We start from the raw sequence: 25,346 nt of genomic DNA, 5'->3' as shown, positions 1-25,346 counted from the left end.
TTCTGGTACAATATAGCTCCCAAGGTTGGACGGAGAGAGACACAGTGCCATATAGATCAGCTATATTTTTTATAATAATGTTTGAAGCTTCTGATTGGTTGATTGTCATAACCGTGGTTATAAAGACGATCGTCGAAATCATTGGAGTCATGCCCTCACCAGAAATCTAAAACATTTTAACACGCCCCCCCCCTTTTTGATATAATGAAAAAGTCCTTTCTGACTTGATTTATTTTGATTTGATAAAAGAAAAAAATATAAATAAATAAAATAACATTTTTTTTTCTTTTTGTTTTTTCTTTGTTTTTTGGAATTTATCTTTATTCTCATTGTTAAAAAAATCAATATATTGGAATATGTGCAAAAAGAAGCCATTTTTAATTTATTTAATCACATTAGGTTTTAAGTTATTTTTTGTTTTTGTTTAATGCATATAAAAATACAGATGTACATACTTTTCAAATATATATATATATATATACAAACAAATGCATACAGATATAATACTATTCCAATATTTATCTACACACACACAAATGCATACAATAATACATACTTTTAAAATTCATATATATATATATATATATATAAACATACAAATATACATACTTTCCAAATATATATATATATATAAACGTACAAATATACACATTTTTCCAAAGCAATTGAATACAGATATATACTTTTTCTTTTTTTTTTTTTTTTGTTAAACAAAATCTCGAAACATTCTGTTAGATGTCTTACCTAGTTAATTTAGTTAGGAAGACAAAAACGGTCACAGTTTAACGCGCCAAAATGACAAAAGTGAATTAAAGTTTGAATCAAAATCAATAAAATCAGATTCCTTGGTGATAACGTCTGCTGTAGCATCACAGTCTACAAGAAGATTTTTACTATTTGTCGTATTGTAAAAGTTACAAATAGAAATGACTGTTCTTCCTCAAAGTTCTCAACGTTTTTGATGAAGTCCATTTTTGAGCTTTTATATCGACATTAGAAACTTTTGTGATTGGGTCGTCCACAATTATAGTAGATAATTTTATTCTTTTTCTTGGGGAAATTACTTTTGCGGAAATATGCGGTGAGATGTGTAATTTGGTTGTGTCGGTTTTTGAGAAGCATTTTTGAACTTCATGATATTGCTAGAGTTATTGTCCACGAGCATCCGATTCATCTCTTCATAACTGCGCAATGCCACTTTAAATTCACTGAAATTTATGGGTTTGTCTTTTTGCATTATAACAGTTGTAAATGGTTTAAAATTCGGCTGGAAGTCTCTTGAAGGTCATTGATATCAGCAGGCTATCGCTTATTATTTCACTGGAGAGTTTTAAGGCAGTGGCGGTTGTTTCTGCCCTTATAAGATAGTTGATAATAGTTTCATCTTAGTTACATTTTAGAGACGTTAGTTTTGTATATAGAGATATAATTTTCGGTTTCCCTTTTGATAAATAATGTTCTCTTAATATGTTCAATGCTTTCCGTCCATCATCAAAAGCATCTCTTATAATCAGATATGAAGAATTTTACGTAAATTGAGCACCCACACGTTGACGCTCCTCCAACAAAAATTCGGCAATGTGTATTTCAGCGGCGTAAATTATTTGACGACCAAAACTGGTGGCCATAAAGTGGGTGATCATTATACGTTAAATTATTTTAGAAAAGTGATCCCCCACTTTCTTTAAATAACATTTCTTTATATGTTGAAAACTAGTTGTTTGCTGGAATTTTAAACGTTATTTTCGTTTTCAACGTCCCCAAAAACCTTTAAATGTCTTAATTTTCCAAGTTTTTTTTTTCTAGAGCATGGAAAGTCGATTGTCTGCACCTTGCTGATCTTATATTCCAAACATTCCCAATAGGTGTCGCTAGCAGTGTATCATTCATAAACAAGATGGCATGAAGTCATTCTTCGATAAAATGATTCATAATATTTGATTTTCTTAAATAAATAAAAAACTACTTGATCGATTTACATGATTTTTGGAATATAACATCTTCATGCAGTGATAAGTACGTACATTATAAAGATTTTTTATAGATTTTTCTTGTAAACAACTTTTTTGGCCGGTTTATAGACAAGCACCACCATGTGTTGCAAAGATTTATCAACTTCTCGATGGTGATTTCAGCAACTGATGCCTTCATTATGCAAACCCAGGACCCATTTGGTAGAGGTATTTATCTCAAGAACGTATGCTCAAATATTGGACCAGCATAGTCAATGTAAATCGTTTCTTCAGGGTTGATTTTGATACTCTCAACAATGAATAGTTTTGCTTTGTTGTTTGTGATTCAGCACACATCTTTCACACCTCTTGAAGGTATACTCTATATATCCGTCCAGTTTTGTCCACAGCACAGCTCCTAACTACAGCTTTTATTCTCACAATGTCTGGGGCGTAGTTTTTGCAGCATTTGCTCTCTCAACCTATGAAGAATAACAATCCTGCTTTTATACAATAACATGCCATCTCAACAAACCAGTTACTTCTATTTATTAAAATAAGGCTTTTTATACCCGACTCAAGATCGTATCCTTCCTTGTCTCTGCTTTCACTGTTTCCATTTTTATCGGAGCTTCCATCATATTTCATTAATGGATTTAGAGATGTCTTCTCTGCTAACCTTCAGTGGAAGATGACTCACTCAATCTGCATTAGCATTGAGGGATATGGCTTAATATTCTAATTTGTAATTATAGGTAGGCAATTTCAATTTGCTATGGTTCTGCCTACTTTTTCCACATTTGATGTAACTCTTAAGAGATATTTCCTCAGGTGTCCCCAACATTATTCTAGACTAACATTGATGGAATTATTCAAAGAGCTTATAAAGAATGTCAATCCAATCTCTTTGTTAATCACCACCTTTTCCATATTACTAATCCTCTAGATCGGATAAAGTAATGCTTTTAGCTGAAAAAGTTAACCTATTATACTTGTAGATGCTTCAAGGCTATCCATACCATTCACTTTCATGTGAAATTTTTATGTTACTTACTCTCAACAATGAATAGTTTTGTTTTGTTGTTTCTGATTCAACACACAACCCTAACACTCTTTGGAGGTTCACTTTATGCATGCATCCAGTTCTCACTCCCACACATAGCTTATAGGTAAAGGTTTCGTTTTCACGCGTCTACGTTAGTCTGGTGTAGTTGTTGCTGCATTGTGCCTCAATCACTCAATCAACAATCCTTCTTTTACACAGTAACATGCCATCTTCACAAGTTTATTAAAATAATGTTTTAACCTTGTATACCGACTCAAGATCGGATCCTACTTATCTTTGTTCTCATCATTTCCATTTTCACTAGAGCTCCCACAAAAGTTCATCATATCTATTTCATAAGCGGGCTAAGAGATGTCTTCTCCACTCACCCCCAGTGAAATACGACTCACACAGCATTGAAAGATTCGCCTTAATATTCTAGTTTGTAATTATAGGTAGACAATTTCAACTTGCTATGGTTTTGCTAATTTTTTGTCTACTTTTTCCACATTTGATGTAATTCTTTAGAAATATTTCCTCAAATGTCCCGAACATTATTCCAGACTGACGTAGGCCTTTCTTATGTGCCTAACTTGGTAATCTAAATTCTTCTAGGCTTTTTATTTCTTCAATTCGTTATCGTAGTTTTGTTAATTTTCTGACACGGTAAGTTTGGGAAAAGGAGTTATAAATAAAAAACTAGACAAAATACTATTAGAAACTCGCTCAATATATGTTACTGTCACGTATGCTGACATATATTCGGTGGGTTTTTAACAGTATTTGGCATATTTTTTATTTTTAACTCCTTTTCCCAAACTTACCGTGTCAAAGAGAGAGTGGGCGCCATTTTTGATTTTCCAATACATCGATAAACACTGTATGTTTTTCGAGCTGAATAAGCATGTTACATTAAATAAAAACACTAACAAATTATCCAGTTAGGTAGAAAAGAAACTTATCTTGTCTTTGATGGCATTTATTTGTTATATATTTGTTTTTGACAACTTTGTCGCATCTATGTGTACAGTATTACAAACCCGAAAATTAATTCCAAACTCCGGTGAAAAAAGGCTCGACGGATAAATAAGAGACTTTTATGGACTTCTAGATACAGTGTTCAGAGAAAGCATATACACATTGCTCAACAAGTACTTCGTGTTTACATATACGGAAAACTATCTGATTCATGTTCGAACTTCGGTTTGTAAAAAGGTATTTGATGAAAACACGCCTTCGAAAATTTCAGAATTTTGGCTTAGTTATAAGAAAAAAGCTTTAATCACTGTATTTTGTATTATTAGAATTTTCGGTACTCGTAAGACATTAAAAAATGAAAACATCGAAAAAACGTTTATATTTACTAGGCACCGCCAAAAATGGCCACAAAATCAAGTTGTTGTTGTTTTTTAAAACTAAATTACATTTATTAAAATCCATTATTTCTGAGTAACTTTTTTTTTTCCAGAAAGATAAAACCCTGAATTTTATCATATAGAAAACAGAATAATGTAAAACTTTTTCTACTATTTTTAATTCAATTTTAAATGTTAAATTTTCCCAAAAAGTTAACAATTGACATTTTTTGTCTTGCACAAAAAACGTACTTAAATATTTAAAAAAAAGGTTTTTGAAATAATTAATTAATTTATTTATTGTCTAACTAAGATTTAGGATGATTTTCTAAGAGAATATGCAAAAATATTATAATATAAGTACCTGAATTTCAAATAATTCCACTTATTCATATAGGTAACCAGATATTTCGCGTCGACGTAGAGTTCAGATCGACTCTGTTTACGTTTTCGTTTGATAAGAAGAAAACTATGGAAGACCAAACAGGCCAAAAAAACTTATTTTTCAGTGACGAAAATTTCAATGTATTATTAAGCTGAGGCTGGCCAGTACCAGATGGGTGACCATTTGTATGAGTTTGGTTTTTAATGTGTATGTGTGTGGGGGCCAGGCTCCCCAAAATGGGGGGGGGGGGGCGCAATTTAAAGCAGAATAAAAAAAAATTATTTCAGCGCGTTTGGTCCACCGTAGTCGAAAGGCGGCAAACGTTTTCAAACGGGATCGAAAAAAATGATGCTATTTTTAACACAAAGGGCACAATATTTATCGAATTTTTTTTTTGTATCGATTATTCAAAGCATGCCCTGTTTAATAATGGTCATGCACTCATGCATTATTCGGCTCGCTAAAAAAAAATTGTTAATTTATTTATCAAAAATTTTTAAATGGCTTTTTTCGTATAAATATTAAAAAAAATTTTTTTTTTGTTTTGCTTAACTTAAATTAATTATTTTACTTAACATATTCACCGAATTTCACACTTCAAAACTCAAAAGCAGGATAATTAAACACAATCGAAGTTCTGATATTCAGACGTCAAAATAAGGTATGCAAACAATTTTTTTTTTTTTTTAAATCTATAATTCTGTCCCTTACAACAACACAATATGTTTTGTTCAGTTTCAGATGATTATTTTAAGCATATTTTTTCCCACTTCAAAACAAGGTGGGGGTTGTAAGCAAAAATATATATATATATATATATAAATATCGTTTATGAAAAATAAGTACACTGTTATAAAGTTCATTCTTCTCCTAAATCGCTGAAAATTTCGTATTGATCGGATAATTTCCTGATTTTTGGTAGATTTTTAAAAAGACGATCCGTCAAAAAGTACTGACCTGCCCCCCCCCCCAGTTTTGGCGGTGCCTAATATTTACATATCAGTTATGGAATGAAGTTTTCCGAAAAAAAAAAAATCACTTAATTTCATCAAGTAGCACGCATTTATTGTGAGATTTTCGATTCGGTATTGAAAATTACATTTGTCTGGCCATGCAGTACTCGGACATTAGCTTCTTGTAACAGACTCGCAGAAAAACGTTGGGGGACTTTAGTTAATAATAACCATTCCAGTCCATTTGAGTTTTGTAAAATATTCAGATGATAATATAAATAAAATAATGTTAATTTTACCAGTAATATTCATGAAACGGATTAGCCGTGTTTGGAAATTCTTTTCTGCGAAGCTGCTCCTATGGTCCCCATCTTACGTTCGTGCGTGGAGCCATTGAGTTTAGTACTCGGTTTTCTCGCGTGAGAGCAGATAACATTATTCGAAAACAGATTATAAAGTCAGAAAGTAAGTATTGTTATTTGAATTCAGGGCGCTTCTACACTATTAGAACGAAACTTTTTAGCCGATAAATGGAGTTTTCAAATAATTATTTTTATTTGAATCTTAGTGGAAATGTATTATTTTCTGTAGTAAAAAAGGTAAAAAAAAAAAAAAAAAGAATGGTACTTTATTTTTGAAAACCTTCTGCGCATGTCTAAGGGAGCAGATCGTGGAAAGCAAACGTTTGCGCATGGTGTCCACACTCCTTATCAAGTGCCAATATTTCTACTTTTTTTTTTTTTTAATTACAGGTTTCGCATAATTTTTATATGCAAGATTTTAATATCTTCCTTGTTTGCATGAATGTGAAACTTTCAGCGTAACATAATTTTTGGTACTCTTGCATAATTTGACCCGAATTCTCGTGAATTCCCATCAAACATGGATCGGGCGAAACCGGCAATCATCGGTGTCAGCTGAGCGTCGTTCAAATGTTGAAACACTAATTCGACTTTATATTTTATTTATCTAATTTTTTTTTTTTCTGTTATGTTTTCGGTAATTTTTAAGGTGATAATAAGGGGGCGGGGGTGACTTTTTATTTTCTGATTAACTTATTATAATTTTTTTTTTTTTTTTTTTTTTTTGTAGAGTTGAATGTTATAATCAAAGAGGAAAAGCGCCCCCGTAGCACTCAGTGTCAGAAATTTCGTGAAAATAGCGAATAATTCCACCCCATCTTTCCAAGCTTATAACTCCTCGAAAAATGCAATTCAAGCCCTAATTTTTTTTTTCAATTAAAGGAGCAAGGACCAAGATTTCATTAAAAAAAAAAAAAAAAAAACGTGTTTTTTTTTAAAAAGGTTTTAAACTTCGGACTTTACAGGTAAAATTCTAAAAGAACACTGTTTTTTTTTTGTTTTAAATTTGAATATATTATGTATTGACCTTTTCTCTTCAATTTGTGAGTAAATAATTATGTACTTATCGGGTTCTAAATTAATTATTATTAGACATCTACAAAATGGGAGGCGTGAATTATTCGACCCCCTGTCTTTCGAAGCTTATAACTCCTCGAAAAATGTAATTCAAGCCCTAATTTTTTTTTTAATTAAAGGAGCAAGGACCAAGGTTCCATTAAAAAAAAAAAAGAAAAAACAAATAACGTGGTTTAAAAAAAAGGTTTTAAACTTCAAACTTTACAGGTAAAATTCTAAAAGAACACTATGTTTTTTTTTTTTTAAATTTGAATATATTATGTATTGACCTTTTCTCTTAAATTTGTGAGTAAATTAATTATTTACTTTCGGGTTACTAAATTAAGTATTTACTTTTTAACAGACACTTAAAAATTGGGATGGGGGGGGGAGTTCGTGAATTTAAAAAAAAAAACGTTTGTCTAAAATATTATATTCGATTTATTGGAAAGAACATAAAATTTCACATTGACCCTGAAAATATTGTAAAAATAGAATCAATAGAAAAATTTTGATAGATTTTTAAAATTTAAAAATTGAAAAATATTGAGTTTAAAAATTGAAAAATATTGAGTTCGGAAAATTCATTACTGTTTAAAAAAAAAAAAAAAATATTTCTATTACTTTTAAAACAACTGTAATAGTTTATTTTGGAAGTATAATCCATAAAGAAAATAAATAACCCACTTTTAACAGAGAAATTCCGAGATTTTTATATTGTATTCGCAGTTTCGTGTTATGGGTGTCAAAAATTCCTACAAAAATTCTGATACGGCGTGTGTGTGTGTGGTCATACAACTTACCTTCGGATGCGATCTGAGAGAAAGAGAAATTAAAGATGGCAGCCATGGATTTATAAGATGTAGTAGGTGTGTCAGAAATTTCGTGAAAATAGTGAATAATTCCACCCCATCTTTCCAAGCTTATAACTCCTCGAAAAATGTAATTCAAGCCCTAATTTTTTTTTTTTTTTCAATTAAAAGAGCAAGGACCAAGGTTTCATTAAAAAAAAAAAGAACAAAAAAAACAACGTGTTTTTTTTTTTTTAAAAAGGTTTTAAACTTCGGACTTTACAGGTAAATTTCTAAAAAACAGTTCTTTTTTTTGTTTTAAATTTGAATATATTATTTATTGACCTTTTCTCTTCAATTTGTGAGTAAATTAATTATTTACTTTTCGGTGAGTAAATTAATTTACTTTTTAATAGAAACTTTAAAATGGGGGGGGGGCGTGAATTTAAAAAAAACGCTTGTCTAAAATATTATCTTCGGTTTATTGGAAAGAACATAAAATTTCACATTGACCCTGAAAATATCGTAAAAAAAAAAATCAATAGAAAAATTTTGATAGATTTTAAAAATTGAAAAATTGAAAAATATTGAGTTCGGAAAATTCATTACTGTTTAAAAAAAAAAATTTCTATTACTTTTAAAACAACTTTAATAGTTTATTTTGGAAGTATAATCCTTAAAGAAAATAAATAACCCACTTTTAACAGAGAAATTACAAGATTTTTATATTTTATTCGCAGTTTCGTGTTAGGGGTGTCAAAAATTCCTACAAAAATTCTGATACACCTAAAGATGTAGTCTCGTGAATCTCACAAGATCTCATCTTCCACTGCACATGTATGAAAATGGAATGGGGTCAGTTTTCTGATAAAATGTCTGTTGGCAGAAGCAGTGGCGAGAGAAGTGCTGGAAGTTGAGAAAGTTGTCAGTGACAAATTCTAGCTGGACCTTTAGCGTATTGTATTTGGTTTATTTTGTTTTGTTGTTTATGAGCCCATTTAACGTCAAGCTATTTCGGCATAATGGGGGACAAATTCGACCTTAAATTAATACCAGAATTTGACTGCTCGACTCCGGTACTTAACTGGGTGAAGAAGGTGAAACTGCATTGCTTGTTGTCTAGTGTGAAGAATATTGAACATGTGGTTCCTCTACGTCTGTCCGGCGGGGCTTTCGCAGTATATCAACAGATAAATTCTGAGGAAAAACAGGGTTATGAAATGATCAAGGCGGCATTATACAAGCTGTTCACTATCGACCCCGCCACTGCTTTGGAGCAATTTGAGGCAAGAACCTTGCATCCCAGTGAAACTGTTGACATTTATTTGGCTGAGCTGACGAAATTGACAGTGTTGTTTGGTGAGCTGCCTGAGCGGGCCTTGGCATGCAAATTTTTGGCAGGGCTCCCAACTGGAGCAAAGCAACTCCTGCAGGCTAGCTCAAGCATAGCTTCATTGTTCCTTAATGACCTGGTTGACCGGACCAGGACCGTGATGAAGAATATTTATGAGATAGGAAGACCGGTAGTCGCTACTGTACAGCGCGTATTAAATGAGGATAGACCGTCCCAGAGGCCCGTCCTGCGTGGTGAAGTCATGTGTTATAGGTGCAATGACCAGGGCCACATTGCAAGGAACTGCCGGCGGCGACTGACAGCCATTCGCTGCTACCAATGTAATAAGACTGGTCATATGGCCCGGGATTGTTCAGGAAATGGGGATGGGGACAAGGTGCCAGCGTCGACCTCTGCCCCAAACAGAAATTAGACGAGGCACTTCTGACCATTCAGGTCTATGTCAATGAGACATTGTGCTCAGCACTCTTCGACTCTGGGTGCTCTCGCACCATGGTGAGTGCGGGCCTCTGCCACACTTGGAAGAAGAAGACTACAAGATTAACCACCCTCAGTGGAGCGACGCGGACATGTTGCAGGGTGGGCACTGTGAACATTTGCACTATAACTTGAAATTCAGCTAACATCGAAGCGCTGGTAGTACTCGAGAAACTGCTCAGCTTTGACCTGCTCCTAGGCTATGACGCCATCAGAGCCCTAGGTGGTGCTCACATAACACAGACGGGGCCAATACAGTTTCAGGAGAAGGTCCAGTGTGTGCTGCTTTGAAGATTGATCAGCCAGATTTTATTGTCGAGTTTGACCAGCAGCAGAAGGCTTGGACAGCTACGTGGAAGTGGTCGGAAAACCAAGAACCAGCAAAATGAGGTAACAGAGTACCATGTGCCAAACCAAATAAGGCCTGCATATGAAGAGGAACTTTGTGATTGGATCAAGGATGGCTGGTTGATTTCCTACCCCTACGAGAAACTTGGACCTCCCAAAGGCCTGATTCCGTTGATGGCAGTCGCTCAGCACAACAAAGCAAAGGTGAGGCCGAACTGAACACGCATGTTGATGCGTTCACGGCAGATGCTGATGTTTGTGCCAGCAAGTTACGAGAGTGGCACCAGCAGGGTTTCAATGTGTCCCTGCTAGATCTAAGAAAAGCATACCTGCAAGTCCGAATCAGGGAAACAATGTCGCCATTTCAGACAGTGGTGTTTGCTGGCAGGAGGTACTGCCTTACCAGACTAGGCTTTGGGCTGAATGTGACACCCCAAATAATGAAGACCATTATTAACACTGTGTGTCACAGGAACAGATAATAAAAGATGTGACATCGGTGTACCTTGATGACATATGTGAATGAAGACATTGTGTCATCGTCATGTGTGAGGGCCAAACTGGCTGAGTTTGGTTTAACGTGCAAGGATCCAGAATGTTTGGTGAATGGCATTTGTGTCTTGGGCCTGAATATTCGACAGTGGGGAGTTCAGACATTTCGTAGATGAGTGGGGGATCCAGCTCAGACACAGATGTGCATATGTACCAAGTGGCAACAGTATAGCAGAGCGGTGCCATCAAAGCATGAAGAGGATCACAGCAAGAAAACAATGCATGATCACAGAGGCGGTCTATAGATATAATGCAACTCCAAAGGATGGCATGACTGCTGCAAGCGCACCCAACAATGTGATCCATTGCTATCGAGTGCACATCAAGGACATTGATGCCTGTCTGCCTAATCGGCAGGAAACCCGAGGGCCGTATGAGTTAGGGGACATTATTTGGATGAAGCCTCCCAATAATTGATGCACCAGCAGCTTTCAAAGAGGGCGAATCACTGGCATTATCAGTGAGCAAGCCATGCTAGTCAATGGTACTCTACGCCATGTGAAGGATATCCGGCCTGCCCTGAATACGAACCAGTTGGCGAGTAGCAGTGATGGTGAATTGTCCAACGATGACTTGTGGATCTGTCCTATTCCCCACGATGGTACAACTGTGAACCCCAACACTGACACCGATCGTTCCAGCACCCCTTCTGAGAGCTCTGATGAAGATGAAGTCCAGTTTGATGGTATGACTGTACGCCCTAACGCTGATGCTAATGGTTCTAGCACATCTTCTGATAGCTCTAATGAAGATGAAGTAGTCCAGCCAATCCCCCTCCGTAGGAGTGCCCGCAATAAATGACCACATCGACCATGCCAAATGTGTGGTCTGGAGACCAAGGGGGAGTGTAGAGTTGAATGTAATAATCAAAGAGGAAAGCGCCCCCGTGTGTGTGTGTTTTGCCATCATACAACTTACCTTTGGATGGGATCTGAGAGAAAGAGAAATTAAAGATGGCAGCCATGGATTTATAACGTGTAGTCTCATGGAATCTCACGAGATTTCATCTTCCACTGCACATGTATGAAAATGGAATGGGGTTAGTTTTCTGATAAAATGTCTGTTGGCAGAGGCAGTGGCGAGAGATGTGCTGGAAGTTGAGAAAGTTGTCAGTGACAAATTCTAGCTGGACTTTAGCGTATTGTATTTGGTTTATTTTGTTTTGTTGTTTACGAGCCCATTTAACGTCATTTTTTTAATTGAATTTTTGAGAGTTTGATTAGCCAAGTGCTAAATGGAAACAGACGACATTCGAATTGAAAGAAAGGGACTAAACCAACAAAAAAAGAAGCTGACAAACAGATATATTTTCAAACTTGCCAAACAGAAAAATGACAGGCAAGAAAATAAATCTATACATGCTAGAAAAAGAAATGAAAACATCGATGCAGACAATCTCATATTGTCAGGAGAAGAAATTGTTTCCCCCCCCCCCCAAAAAAAAAGGTGCAATAATTGTAAACACAAGTGTTTGCTTAAAAAAAGATCATGTGTATAGGATGGTTTCTTCTGGAGATGTACAAATAGACAGTGTCACCAAAAGAACTTGACTGAACAACAAGTCTTGAAAAAATAAATTTAAAAAAAAAATGGTTACAAAAAAGAAAAGAGGTACTTGTACAGTTTAATCAAGACATTAAAAAATGAAAATATCAAAAAAAGTTTCAATTGCACGTATCCATTATGGAATGAAGTTCTCCGAAAAATAATTCACTTAATTTCATCAAGTAGTTTTTTTTTTTTTTTTTACAGCGAAAAAACAATTTATGATATCGAGCAAATTGTTTCGATTTTTAGGAAGAAAAGCTAGTATTAAAGATGGGGAGGAAGTGTTGGTGATTTAACTGTAGTTATCTCCCCGTGGTGCTTCTAAACTCCAAACAAAAATTAACAAAAAATCCAAGATGACTGCCTTCAACATGCTGTTATAAATACGTGTTTTTCTGCTGTAAAAAAAAAAAAAAAAAACTACTCGATCAATTTAAGTGAAATTTTTTTTTTTTTGGAGATCTTCAGTTCAAAACGGATATGTACAATATAACCTTTTTTTCGATATTTTCATTTTTTTAATGTCTTGATTAAACTGTACAAGTACCAGAAAAGAAAACAGAAACAAAAACTTGTACTTACACCTAACAATTATACGGTTAAAAAATCTTTTCTTGGAGAAAAAAAACAAAAAACTTTCTGTTGATAAATATTTTGAAAAAAACAAATTAGATACTAGAATGAAATAAACATTTTCATTTTGTATGGTAAGTTTTTTTGTTATATTTGATTATTTGCATTTGTATTTTTTCCGGTTTATTTTGTTTTTTTATTAGTCTGCATCTGTTACGACACTAGGCTGACACCGATAATTGCCATTCTCGCCCGATCCATGCTTGATGGGAATTCACTAGAATTCGGGTCAAATTATGCAAGAGTACCTAATTTTTATATAGTCTTGAACAATAATTAAAAATTAATTTAAAAACAGGAACATGAAAAATAATTAAATTAACAAATGGTAAAAATGATTCAAACGTTCAGGATAGGAATGTACGGATGCACGTTTGGGGGGAAAAAAAGAAAACTAGCACCCCTTACCTCCTTTTAATTACATGACGTTATTTTCACACAGTCTTTCGATTGGCTGAAATTTTGGGCTTCCGAATATCCGTGTTTACAAAACTTATGTTTGTTGCAATTTTGTGAAGAGCAGAATACCCCGCTTTTTGGGTTAATTAAGCTATTTTTTGTACAAACAAGGTATTTTAAAAATTTAATTCAATATCGTAGGACTTTACTCATTATCTTCGAAATAGACCCAGAAAACTAATATTTATCTTTTAAAAGATTTTTACAATGAATTTATTTAACTTCAAAATTTAGCTGAATTGGTTAGCTCTCTATGAAAACATTTTTCATAACTTTTTTTTTCACGTGTAAAGATATTTTTTCCTTTTAGAAATTAACTTTAATCTGTAATCTTTCGAATACAATCAAAAAGTAGTCGGAAGCCTACAAAAAAATTATGATAAATCGGCTTCCAAAATTAGGTCCCTTTATCTGTTCGTTTTTGCCCATACCTAGTTTTCTTCAAATTCAATTTCCTATTTCCTTAAATAAATAATTTTCTACCTTATCGATTTTCGTAATTTTTGGATATAATCATCTTAAAAATAAAAAAATTATTCAGAAAACAAAAATAAACATTACCTATATACATAATTTGTGAATTTTGAAAAAATTACTTTTTTAACTAGACATGGCTAAAAAAAAATGGAAGAAAAACCTAGTTTTTTTTTTTTTTTTTCAAACAAATTAAAATCTATTATTCTGGAGCAACTTTCTTTTTTCAACAAGATAAACGCCTGAATTGTGTTGTTGCTGGACAAGAGAGTGTGGAAGGTGCAAGTCCCTTACACTTTAAACTAAGTCAAGTGCAAGTCACAGCAAAAAGGAAAAAAAGGGAGATAACAATTATTTGTAAATGCGAACACCTGTTTTGTAGGCCTTATGGTCTACCATAGGTGAGGTAATATCACATAACAACAAATTACCAAAACAAATTATCGTATTTTTAGCAAAATGCACAATTATCAATTTTTTTTTTTCATTTTTGGTATCGATTCTTCAAAACATTTCCTATTTAATCGTATAACAGCAATATTGAGCTCAGTAAAAGAAAATTATTAATTTATTTTTCAAACATTTAAATAGTATTTTTCATAAAAATAATGAAAGTATATATATTTTTTTTTGCTAATCTGAAAGATAATAATTTTTATTAACATATTCAACAAATTTCACACTTCAAAACACAAAAGATGAAAAATTAAACACATTCAAAATTCGGATTTTCAACCTTAAAACCTGATACGTGCATAGTTGTTTTTTTTGTTTGTTTTATCTACCAACCTCACCCTCCCCATAATATATTTTATTCAGTTCCGGCTGATTATTTTCCGTTTCAGCTGTGCCTATTTTTTACTGTTCGAATTTTTTTTATTATTTTATAAAAATAACTGATTGAATTTGTGAGACATTGAAAACTTAATTACATCCCCTGTTATCTCTTCAATTCGAATTGTTAGATTTCAAAAATGTCTTTTTCATAAATAATTTTTTTACTACCTTTTTTTCTGTGATTTTTGGATATGTTACTATTTGCGACATGACGATTACATAGGTACCTTTTGTTTTACATGAAATTCAATATTTTTTGTTATTATAGAAGCACCACATTTTGTAATGATTCAATTCGTTGTAAGTTAAAAACTTTAACAGTGTTTTTCATAAAAATAACTGAAATAAATGGTCACATCGCAGTTTTCTTTGTTAAAACTTCCAATTTCACTGCAACTATTGTCGCATTTTATCTTTTTAATGTTAAATGGTGCATAATAATTTTATAAACTTTATTAAAAAAGTACTGACCGAACTATTGTTCTCATCTTGGTCTGCTTTATAATTTTTCTTTTTTTAGCATATATGCTGCCTCTTTGAGTCGCCTGACTCTCCACCTTGCATCCCTGTCATTATTTTTACTTCATTCCTTCTTCTTTTCGTATGTGACCATCTAGTCCTGACTTTTTAACCCTCCTCCCCGTTTCAGGGTTTTATGATGTTCTTCTAGCCTTACCTTTATGAACAAATCTCACTTTCGTATAGTTTTCTGCATTTGCATGAAATCTCATGAATGTAAGTTTGATGCCTTATAATAACATGTTTTCCGTAAAATTAAAAGTATTCTAGCATGAAAAAAATCAAATGAAATTTAATCGTTTTCTTTCTCTTAGCTTTCTGCATTTTTAGTGTAAAACATTTTCAAACCAGTATGATGCATTGAAAAGTTGTGTGAGAAACAAGATTAAAAATAAATGTCTACATTTTTGGCATAAAATCTTTTAAACATTATTAAAATTTATTTTCCTCATTAAAATTCCTATACATTAAACACATTGATACATTATCTTGTAATATAGTTAACAAATGTGGTATGTACATAACTATTTTGAAGAAACCAGTAAAAAAACAAAATGAACTTTGAATATAAATATGTACAAGCACACCACTTCTTAAAAAGGGAGAGAAAAAATTTTGCAATCACAGCATATGTCATATGCTTTTGTTTCACTATCTTGCTTAACATCACCAGATAAGCTACCATGGCTGACTATGATCACTTATTTATTTATTTTTATTGTAATATTTGGCTTAACAAAAAAGTAATTGATGAAAATTTTAATTAGGTGTAATTAAGTTATAATTTTGAAATGTAAGATTTGGAAAATCTAGTTTAAATTTTCATGTTGAGAAGGAGAGATCTAAAAAAAATGATTTAATAAGACACAAGAATGGAGAAAAGATTTTAAAGTGCAATATTATAAAGAGACGATTCAGTAAAGAATCGCTTTATTGAGTGAAAAATTATGCGAACAGATAAGTTATGCAAAGAAAGTTTTTGTCTCATAGACTGTTTTTTTGTTGTATTTCATTCCTATTTTTTAGGATTAAATTACTTAGTATAATCATGCCTACGTGTTCGTCTTTCTTTCGCCAATTGTCTTATTTTGTGTTATCCTGTAGACATCACTATAACTATAAACTATATAACTACGGAAACATGACCTGAATCAAAATGAATTCCATCCAAAATATAAATGTTTAATTATATCTAGTGCTATCATTCATCAGAATATTCAGTAATATCCATGCCTTACTTTTGATATAATCTCCTCAATTTTGTTTGATGCATGTACACAAATAGAAAATTCAGCGAGAAAATGTAATATATAAATGAATGTAAAAACAACATTTGATTTCCATATACATTCATTTATACGATGTATAAATGTATAGTCCATTTTAATACACTTATTTTGAATTGTAATATTTATTCAGTAATATTTCTTTTCTATTTACAGATAAATGTTTTACACCAAAGAATAATTCAGCTACTAAATGACATGAAATATATCGTTTTTGAAGCATCAATGTTTTCAAAAATTCTTATTAGGAAATATATGCACATACACATGCTTCAAAGAAACATACTTACTGAATATAACAACTATTTTTGAAATGTGCATTAATTAAAATTTACAAGTGAAGTATGTGGCTCCACATTTTCAAACAATTATAAATTAAAACTGTAGAGAACTAACCTAGTAGAAGTGAATGTTCCCGATGATGCTGAGTTAAAGAGAGTTAAAAGAGAAAAGATAACAAACTACCAAGGTCTTTAGTATGACATGAAAAGAAACTCGAATCTTAGGTGGGTGAATGTTTGGCATCTGCTAGGATGCTCCATTCCCTGTTGAACAAACTGATGAGAAAACTAACAACAAAAACATAGAGAGCTATGATTCTTTTGACATGTGTGGATGAGCATTTTCAAAGATTTCTATTTAGAGAAAAATTATTGTGAAGTCAAGATTTTAAGTGTGAAGCCAGTTTCTTGTGATGTGTGTGGGTCAGCATTTTCAGATAGTCCTAACTTAAAAGAACACATGAGAGGTCACACAGCATTTGGCCTTAACAGAGCTGAACGGGAAAAAATAACAAAATATCAGGACCTAAAAAATGATCTAAAAACGACATGGTCTCTGAAAGAAATAAACATCATACCAGTTGTGATAGGAGCAACTGGGTTAATAAAAAAGAATCTTCATAAATACTTAGAAGCAATCCCTGGAAGACCAAGCTGTAACGAAATACAAATAGCAGCCATAAAGGGAACAGCATCTATTCTTAAAAGAGCCCTCGGATATAAATTTAAATCATAACAGAATCAAGTGTTAGCTCCAGGAGGGAGCCCCTTGATCTCTTAATACTTACTGAAGTAAAATAAATAAAAAAAAAAAGGGACTTGAATGCCTACTGGAGAGAACTTGAATGCCTACTAGACACTATCCTCGAGTGTCTAAGGTCTCTCTGTACAGGGGTTTGTCAAAACAATCTGGCATGAGGATACTTTTTCCATAGAAGTAAACCCTGACCAAATATTCAAAATCACATAGTATTCGCAGTCCAAATAAGATCTCCTCACTACGGCTACTCCACAGCTTTTCCGAGGAATGGTGCACCTTCTCCAAGTGATATTACTTCAAGTAATAGCACAAAGCTGGATACTCCACCAGACTAGATAAATTATTGTCCTGGAATCCAGTAAGACCAAGAGACTAACATGAAACATTTACTACAACGTATAAAAATGGTTAATTGGGGAGAGGAAAATTATGTTATTAATTTCTTTACTAACTCAGTGCTTGAGAGATAAAGAACTTTAATGGAACATTCGAATATCTATGTATCTCATATAGAGTTCAAGTGTTAGCCCCTGGTTGTGGGCCCCTTGATTTCTGAGAACTTTGACTGAAGTAAGATAAAACAAAAAAAGAGAGAAACATTATTCTTGTGAAATCTTTAGTTCAGCTTTTTCACAAAGATATTTTAAAAAACACATGCAGACTCATAGTCAAGTAAAAAAAAACTTTTCTTGTATAATTTGCAGGTCAGCATTTTTATATAATTCTCTTTTAGAAAAACATAATCGAACACAAACTGGAGAAAAACCATATATTTGTGATGTGTGTGGTTCAGCGTTTACAGAAAATTCAAGTTTAAAACGGCACATTCGAACACACACAGGTGAACGACCTTATTCTTATGATGTGTGTGGATCAGCTTTTTCTGATAATTCCAAGTGAAATACAAACTATTGCACTGAAAGGGACAGCTAGAATCCTGAAAAGATCTCTTGGTTGGACTCACTAAAATATGGGTAAATGTCAGACATCTGGTTGGATGTCCCATCCCCTAGAAGTAAAAGTTTAAGAAAAATGAAAAAAAAAAGAGAGAACTTTTTCATGGATGATCTTAAGCTTTATGCTAGCTCGGATAAGGTTTTTATAGATGATCTTAAGCTTTATGCTAGCTCGGATAAGGATTTATATAATCTACTGAAAATTGTCCACACTTTTTCTAATGACATCAAAATGAAGCTCGGGCTGGATAAGTGTGCTATGTGTACTCTGAAAGCTGGCAAGAAGATATCTACTGAAAATATACAGCACGATGAAAATAGTGTAATCAGAGAACTGGATGAACAGGAAACATACAAATACCTCGGCATTGATGAAAATGAGTCCATCCAGCATTCAAAGATGAGAGAGAAACTAAGCCAAGAATATTTACGCCGGGTAAGAAAAATATGCAAAACTGAAATCACAAACAAGAACAAAATTACGGCAATTAACCAACTTGCCATGCCAGTACTAACATATAGTTTTCGCATTATTGACTGGCCTCAGAAAGACATAAATTGGCTTGACACAAAGACAAGGAAAATGTTAACCTTGTACCGAGTTATTTATCAAAATCAGTGCATGCCTCGTTTGTACCTACCCAGGCGAGAAGGAGGTATGGGACTCTTGGAAGTCAATCATCAACACAGAGCCACAATCGTCAGCATAGGTCAGTACATAATAAGTTCCTGTAACCCCAAGCTTATGAAAATTAAAGACCATTATCAGAATCGAGCAAGTAGTACAACATCTATAACACAACTTGCCACTCATTTTGGAAAAGATTGCCTTACAAATGATACTGAGAACCCAAACAAGCCTGCCACTGACATAGCCCAGAAAAGTCGGAAAAAATACACTAGCCAGTTCAATAGTGTTAAAACAGAAGAATGGACCAACCATAAATGGGCAAAATACCTACCGACTGAACTATCCCAAGAATATATCGATAGGGATGGTTCCCTGGACTGGCTCAAAAGAGGATCCCTCCATTACGACCAAGAGAGGTTGATATTGGCTGCACAAGACCAGGGCCTCATGACAAACGCTTTCAAAAAGATGTGTGGTCTAAGCAACAATAATAAATGCAGGTTCTGTAGCACTGAGGTTGAGAGTGTGGGCCACCTGATTTCTGGTTGCAAAGTCCTACTTGGAGATGGTTATTATACAGATCACCATAACGGAGTTTGCAAATACCTTCACTGGAAGATATGTAAGAAACTCAACATTCAGTGTAGTAAAAAATCCTGGGAACATATACCCGAACGAACAGTTGGGAATGACAACTACACTATTCACTATGACTACATAATCCCTACTGCTACATATCTAGAAAACGCAGCTGTTAAACCAGATATAGTGATTTGGGACAGAGCAAACAAAAAAGCGACCGTAATAGAGGTCAGTGTATCCAATGATACAGGGCTTAACAGAGTTGAGAGGGAAAAGATAACAAAGTATCAAGGACTTATGTATGATATGAAACGAAATTGGAAATTAAAAGACGTTTCAATTATACCAGTCATCATAGGAGCAACTGGGCTTATGAAAAAGAACTTTAAAAAGTACATAGCAAGCATACCCGGTGAACCAAGTGTGAGTGAAATACAAACGATTGCACTGAAAGGGACGGCTAGAATCCTGGAAAGATCTCTTCGTTGGACTCACTAAAATAGGGGTAAATGTCAGACATCTCGTTGGTTGTTCCATCCCCTAGAAGAAAAAGTTTAAGAAAAATGAAAAAAAAAAAGAGAGAACTTGAATGCCTACTAGACACTGACCTCGAGTGTCTAAGGTCTCTGTACAGGGGTTTGTCAGAACAACCTGGCATAAGGATACTATTTCCACAGAAGTAAATCCCGACCAAATATTCAAAATCACATAGTATTCACTGCCCAAATAAGATCTCCTCACTACGGCTAACTCACATTAGCTTTTAGGAGGAATGGTGCACCTTCTCCAAGTGATATTACCTCAAGTAATAGCACAAAGCTGGATACTCCACCAGACTAGATAAATTATTGTCCTGGAATCCAGTAAGACCAAGAGACCAAAATAAAAGATATACTACAATGTATAAAAATGGTTAATTGGGGAGAGGAAAATTATGTTCCCAGTTTCTTTAGTAACTCAGTGTTTGAAAGATAAAGAACTTTAATGGAACATTCAAATATCTATATGTCTCATATAGAGATCAAGTGTTAGCCTCAGGACAGGAAGCCCCTTGATTTCTGAGAACTTTGACTTAAATAGAATAAAACAAAAGTTCATAACACAAGAGAACCGGGGAGTTCCTGAATGAGCTTGAACATGAATATATAGACAAGGATGCTTCACTGTAATGGCTAAAGAATGTGAAACTTCCATTTGATGAAGAAATTAAAAAATGGCCCATGTAGCTTTTGCCAATCAGCAATTGAAAACCCAAGCCACATAATGTCTGGATGCCAAATCCTATTGACAGATGGCTTTTACACTATCGCAACAAAGTATGTAAATACTTCCATTGGAAAATCTGTGGAGAGATGCAGTTTGGCAGATCGTAAAACATCTAGAAACATGAACCATCACTGATATTATCAAACAGAAAAATAACAGTGTTCTATGACAAAGACACAGGTGGGCAGATACATAAAAAACAAAGCCATTAAGCCAGACATTGTAATATGGAACAAGCCTGAAAGAACTGCACTAATTATTGATGTAACCGTGTTAAATGACTATGGTCTTAACAGAGCTGAACTGAAAAAATAAAATATCAGGACCTATAAAATTATTTAAAAATGACATGGTCTCTGAAAAAATATGCATTATACAGGTTGTAATAATTTAAAACGATCAAGGGAAATACAGTTGGCAACTATAAAGGAAACAACGTCTATCCTTAAAAGAGCTCTTGGATCCAGAACAGTGTTTTTGATCTTTTAAGACTAACTGAAGTTAATTTATTTTTAAAGTTAGAAACACAAGAAGGAAAAAGAAGCAAATTAAGTTAAAGTTAGAGTTCACAATGATACTGGGTTAAAAGATCTTGTGTATGACATGAAAGGAAACTAGAATTATAGGAGCAAATGGACTCATGAAAATGAATTTTAAAAACTATGTAGTAAATATACCTGTTGAACCAAGTGCAAGAAAGATGCAAACAATTGCATTTAAAGGGACGGTCAGAATTTTAACAAGATCTCTAGGTTGGAATATCTGAGTTAACGGATGAATGTTTGGCATTCAGTAAGATACCTGATCCCCAGCTTGAACAAACTTATAAGGAAATTAAGAATAAAATAAAAACAAGAAAACAAGGATAGAAAAAACAAGTAAATAACATAAAAGACAGGAAAATAATAATAAACAATAACAAAAACTGACAGCAATGAAATAAGTGAATATTGCTCTCCAGAGACTTGCCCCATGGAACACATCTATTACAGAACTGAGTCAGATTTCTTATGCTGCTGTCTCTAAATTACAACAGCAAAAAATGGGAGCCTGGAGAACAGAACGCTATGTTGTCAGATGTTTGCAGGAATATTTTCAGATAGCTATCATTTAAAAACATGTTGACATTAGAGACAAACCATTTTCTTAGCATTTTCAGATAACTAACAAAGACATCTGAATACACAGTGGAGTAGCCAATTGTGTTCTCAGCTTCTTTATTAACTCAGTGTTTGAGAGATAAAAAACTTTAATGGAATATTCAAATATTTATGTATCTCATAAAGTTCAAATGTTAACTCCAGGTAAATGAAATAAACTGAAACCATTTTCTTGTGAAATATGTGGCTCCAAATCTTTGGATAATTATGGAAAAATAATTATGGTAGAGGAACATAACACCAAATGCCTTAACAGACTTGTCTGCATAACTTAAAGGGGGGCAACCCTTGTCTTTTATTTACTTCCATCCCCTAGACTAACCAATAAAAAACATTCTTATTTCTACTTAATTGATCTTTTGTTTTGGTTCATTAATCGATGTGGACATCTTTAAATTTCCCGCCTTTTATTTAAGTGGCATTTGCATGTGTCTCTTCTTTTCATTTAAAGTTTCTGCATGTTCTATACATATTTCCTTAGCTTTACTTATTCTTTGTCTCATGTTGTAATCTCTTATCCGGTTTACTAGGATATTGCAGAACTGCACTTATTAATGACATTAAAAGACTTTAAATGTTCCTCCATGATAGCATTTAGGAGAGTGGGAAGATCGATATTTAAATAAATAATTAATTAGTCTTATGTGCACTTCTACCCAATGCTTCTCTTCCGCTATTTCTCTACCTCTTCATGCCTCTACTTCTGAAGTTTAGTCCTCTGCACTCTCTGCTTCTGATTCTTAGCTCTGCCATTCTTCAAAGCTCATTTTGTGCTTACGCTCGTTTAACACTATCTCCACATCTATCTGCAAATTCTCAGTTTCATTCTAGTTCTACTACTAAACTCCATTCTATGCCTGCGTTTAATTTATATTTTATGATGCTATTCTCATACATTTACATCTTGGACTCAAAATATCTATCAATAAGATTTCATCTGACCCAAATATGTACCAACCTAATAATAAAGGGACAACTTATGGCTTTGATTAATTTAAACTCTTGCTGCAGCCAATTTTCATTTGCCATTCACATAGTTTTGCCAACATGTTTCCTAGCGAGATCTTTCTACCTTTGCACTACTCTGTAGAGGGTGAGGTAGTTGTGTTGGTTATCTTCAAGCCATGTTCTATGTTAATTATTGGTCACTAACTCTAATGCTATATTTCATTAACTAGCAGGATGGCCACTGTTTGGACAGTCTTATCTTTCACCCTAACCCACTTCCACCAAATTAGTCTACTAAACTCACTATGTATACGTTCCCTATATAATACATCCATCTGAAACTTCTCAAATCGATAGAAGGATACTTCCATTTCTATCAATGGTATGCAGTGATCTTTCTGCAACCACTTCCTCTTACAAACCAAATGAATAATATTTTCAACTTATTAGTTCAAACGTTTTATCTGACCTCATATATTGCTTGGTACAGCACAATCACGTTGACACATAACTATGCTGACACACCGGTTCTTGCCAGATCACCGAAGTTAAGCAACATTGAGCCTGGCCAGTACCAGATGGGTGACTATTTGGGAAGGCTAGGTGCTGTATGTAGCTTCTGGGAAGGTTGGGCATAGAGCCAGCGCCTTCACCCTGTAAAAAGAACTCCTCGCTACAAAACCATTGACAAAAAGATGTAGATGGCCTATGCCCCTCCAGGGGCTCAAGGGCTATGAATATATCGCTTGGTTGATCAGATTCCAGTCAGAGATATTCTCAGTTCTCCCTGCCACCACCCATTTAGTTTGACCAAACATCTATCACCTGCTATGTCCACTATTGTGCGCAGCACATATTTACATTCCTACTCATGTGGGAAATACTGTCTCATCAGTTCACTCAATCCTGTTGAAAAAATGCAAATAAAATAACTTATAATTATTATATTATTATTATTGAATAAACAAAGATATGTAGAGGAGAAAGTCACCTTTTAATGTAGTTGGCAAAATCATGACACAACCCAGAATGATATTACCAGAGTTAAAGGGCGATAATCGTGATTGCCTTAAAGTCATCAGTTTGTGTTAGTGTGTTTGCTTGCATAGAGAACTTGGTTCCCATAGATGAAAAAAAAGTTCAATTGCAAATTTCAATCGTTCATGGATTAGATTCAATAATGTAATGTTCGTTTGTGCATAATTATTTCATTATTTTTATTTTGTCTACAATATAAATATATATAAAATATACAATATATATATATATATAAAATATACAATATAAATATATATATAAAATATACAATATATACATATATAAAATATACAATATAAATATATATAAAATAAATTTTAGCAGTTGTAAAGAACAAAAGTACTAACTAAAAAATATGCTCAGTTTTTTCTTTTTTAAAACAGAAGATGTTATGGCGAAATTGAGTTTGAAAGTTTGTGTGTTTAAAAAGTTAAGATATTCCAATCGATTAAATTTTGTTACAAATCTCCGTAATTTATAACACAAAAATTGTATTTATTTGCGGACTGTTACCCTCACCTTTTTTGTAGTTGTTTCACTGATGAGGATAATAATCCGCAAATCAATAAATAGAATATACAAATTACTCATCTCAAAAGAATTCCAATAATTAATATACACAAAAAATCGTGTATTATTGATTTTGAATCATTCAACGGAAAGTAAAAGGAGCCAGTGTAAAACCATGAAAGCAAAATATGGAAATATGTATTAACATTTTATTATGACACTTTTTTAAAACTCTTATTCACCAAACACAAGCCACAATGCCATTTGAACATAAAAGACTATTATTTGGGACAATATCTACAACGACACTGTAAGGAGCTAAGTAGCGAGATGATTGTTCACAATACATTTGAACTTCTGCATATCAATACAGTTGGGGAACCAGAAAACCAGGAAGCAATTCTAAAGTTTAAAAATTCAAGAGAAGAAACTATTTGAGTAGAAGGTTTTCTGGTATCTAGGTATCTCTGCAGTGAAGGGTGGGATTTTGCTGCTTTTCAATTTAGTTGATGGTATTTATGTTGAGGGGCACAAGTTTGTCAGAGCACAGCACTTTCCATTAAAGTACTTGTAAAACAGGCACAGTGATGCAACATTTCGTTGATGGGATAGGGGTTGGTGTTTGGTTGATAATGCAGGACATATTAGATTGGTAACTCTATTTTTGGGTGCTGTCTAAGAGTGAGAGACTTGTGGTAGATGCACCAGCCCAGATGTAGCACTAATACTCAATCCAAGGGCGAATGGTGGCTTTGTAGAAATATAGGATATTGCCAGGTGTGAGTAATTTTCTAGTATGATAGAGTCCACATTCTTTGCAACAACATT

The 25,346-nt window shown here is 33.5% G+C and overlaps 1 protein-coding gene across 1 annotated transcript; it reads left to right on the top strand.

The window, feature by feature from the left end:
• The first annotated feature begins 6,061 nt into the window (after positions 1-6,061).
• LOC145266916 (uncharacterized) lies at positions 6,062-22,377 on the top strand. The gene is made up of 2 exons (XM_080122714.1): positions 6,062-6,155; positions 16,543-22,377. The coding sequence occupies exon 2, from the start codon at positions 18,406-18,408 to the stop codon at positions 20,092-20,094; it is 1,689 nt and encodes a 562-aa protein (XP_079978840.1). The 5' UTR covers positions 6,062-6,155; positions 16,543-18,405; the 3' UTR covers positions 20,095-22,377.
• The last annotated feature ends 2,969 nt before the right edge of the window (positions 22,378-25,346 follow it).

This window comes from Euprymna scolopes, chromosome 4, assembly GCF_053919585.1.
Source record: "Euprymna scolopes isolate OS-2025 chromosome 4, ASM5391958v1, whole genome shotgun sequence".
In the NCBI taxonomy this organism is placed as follows: Eukaryota; Metazoa; Mollusca; class Cephalopoda; order Sepiida; family Sepiolidae; genus Euprymna; species Euprymna scolopes.
The sequence above is the reverse complement of the archived record's forward strand: the minus strand, read 5'-3'. Positions and strand labels throughout refer to the sequence as shown.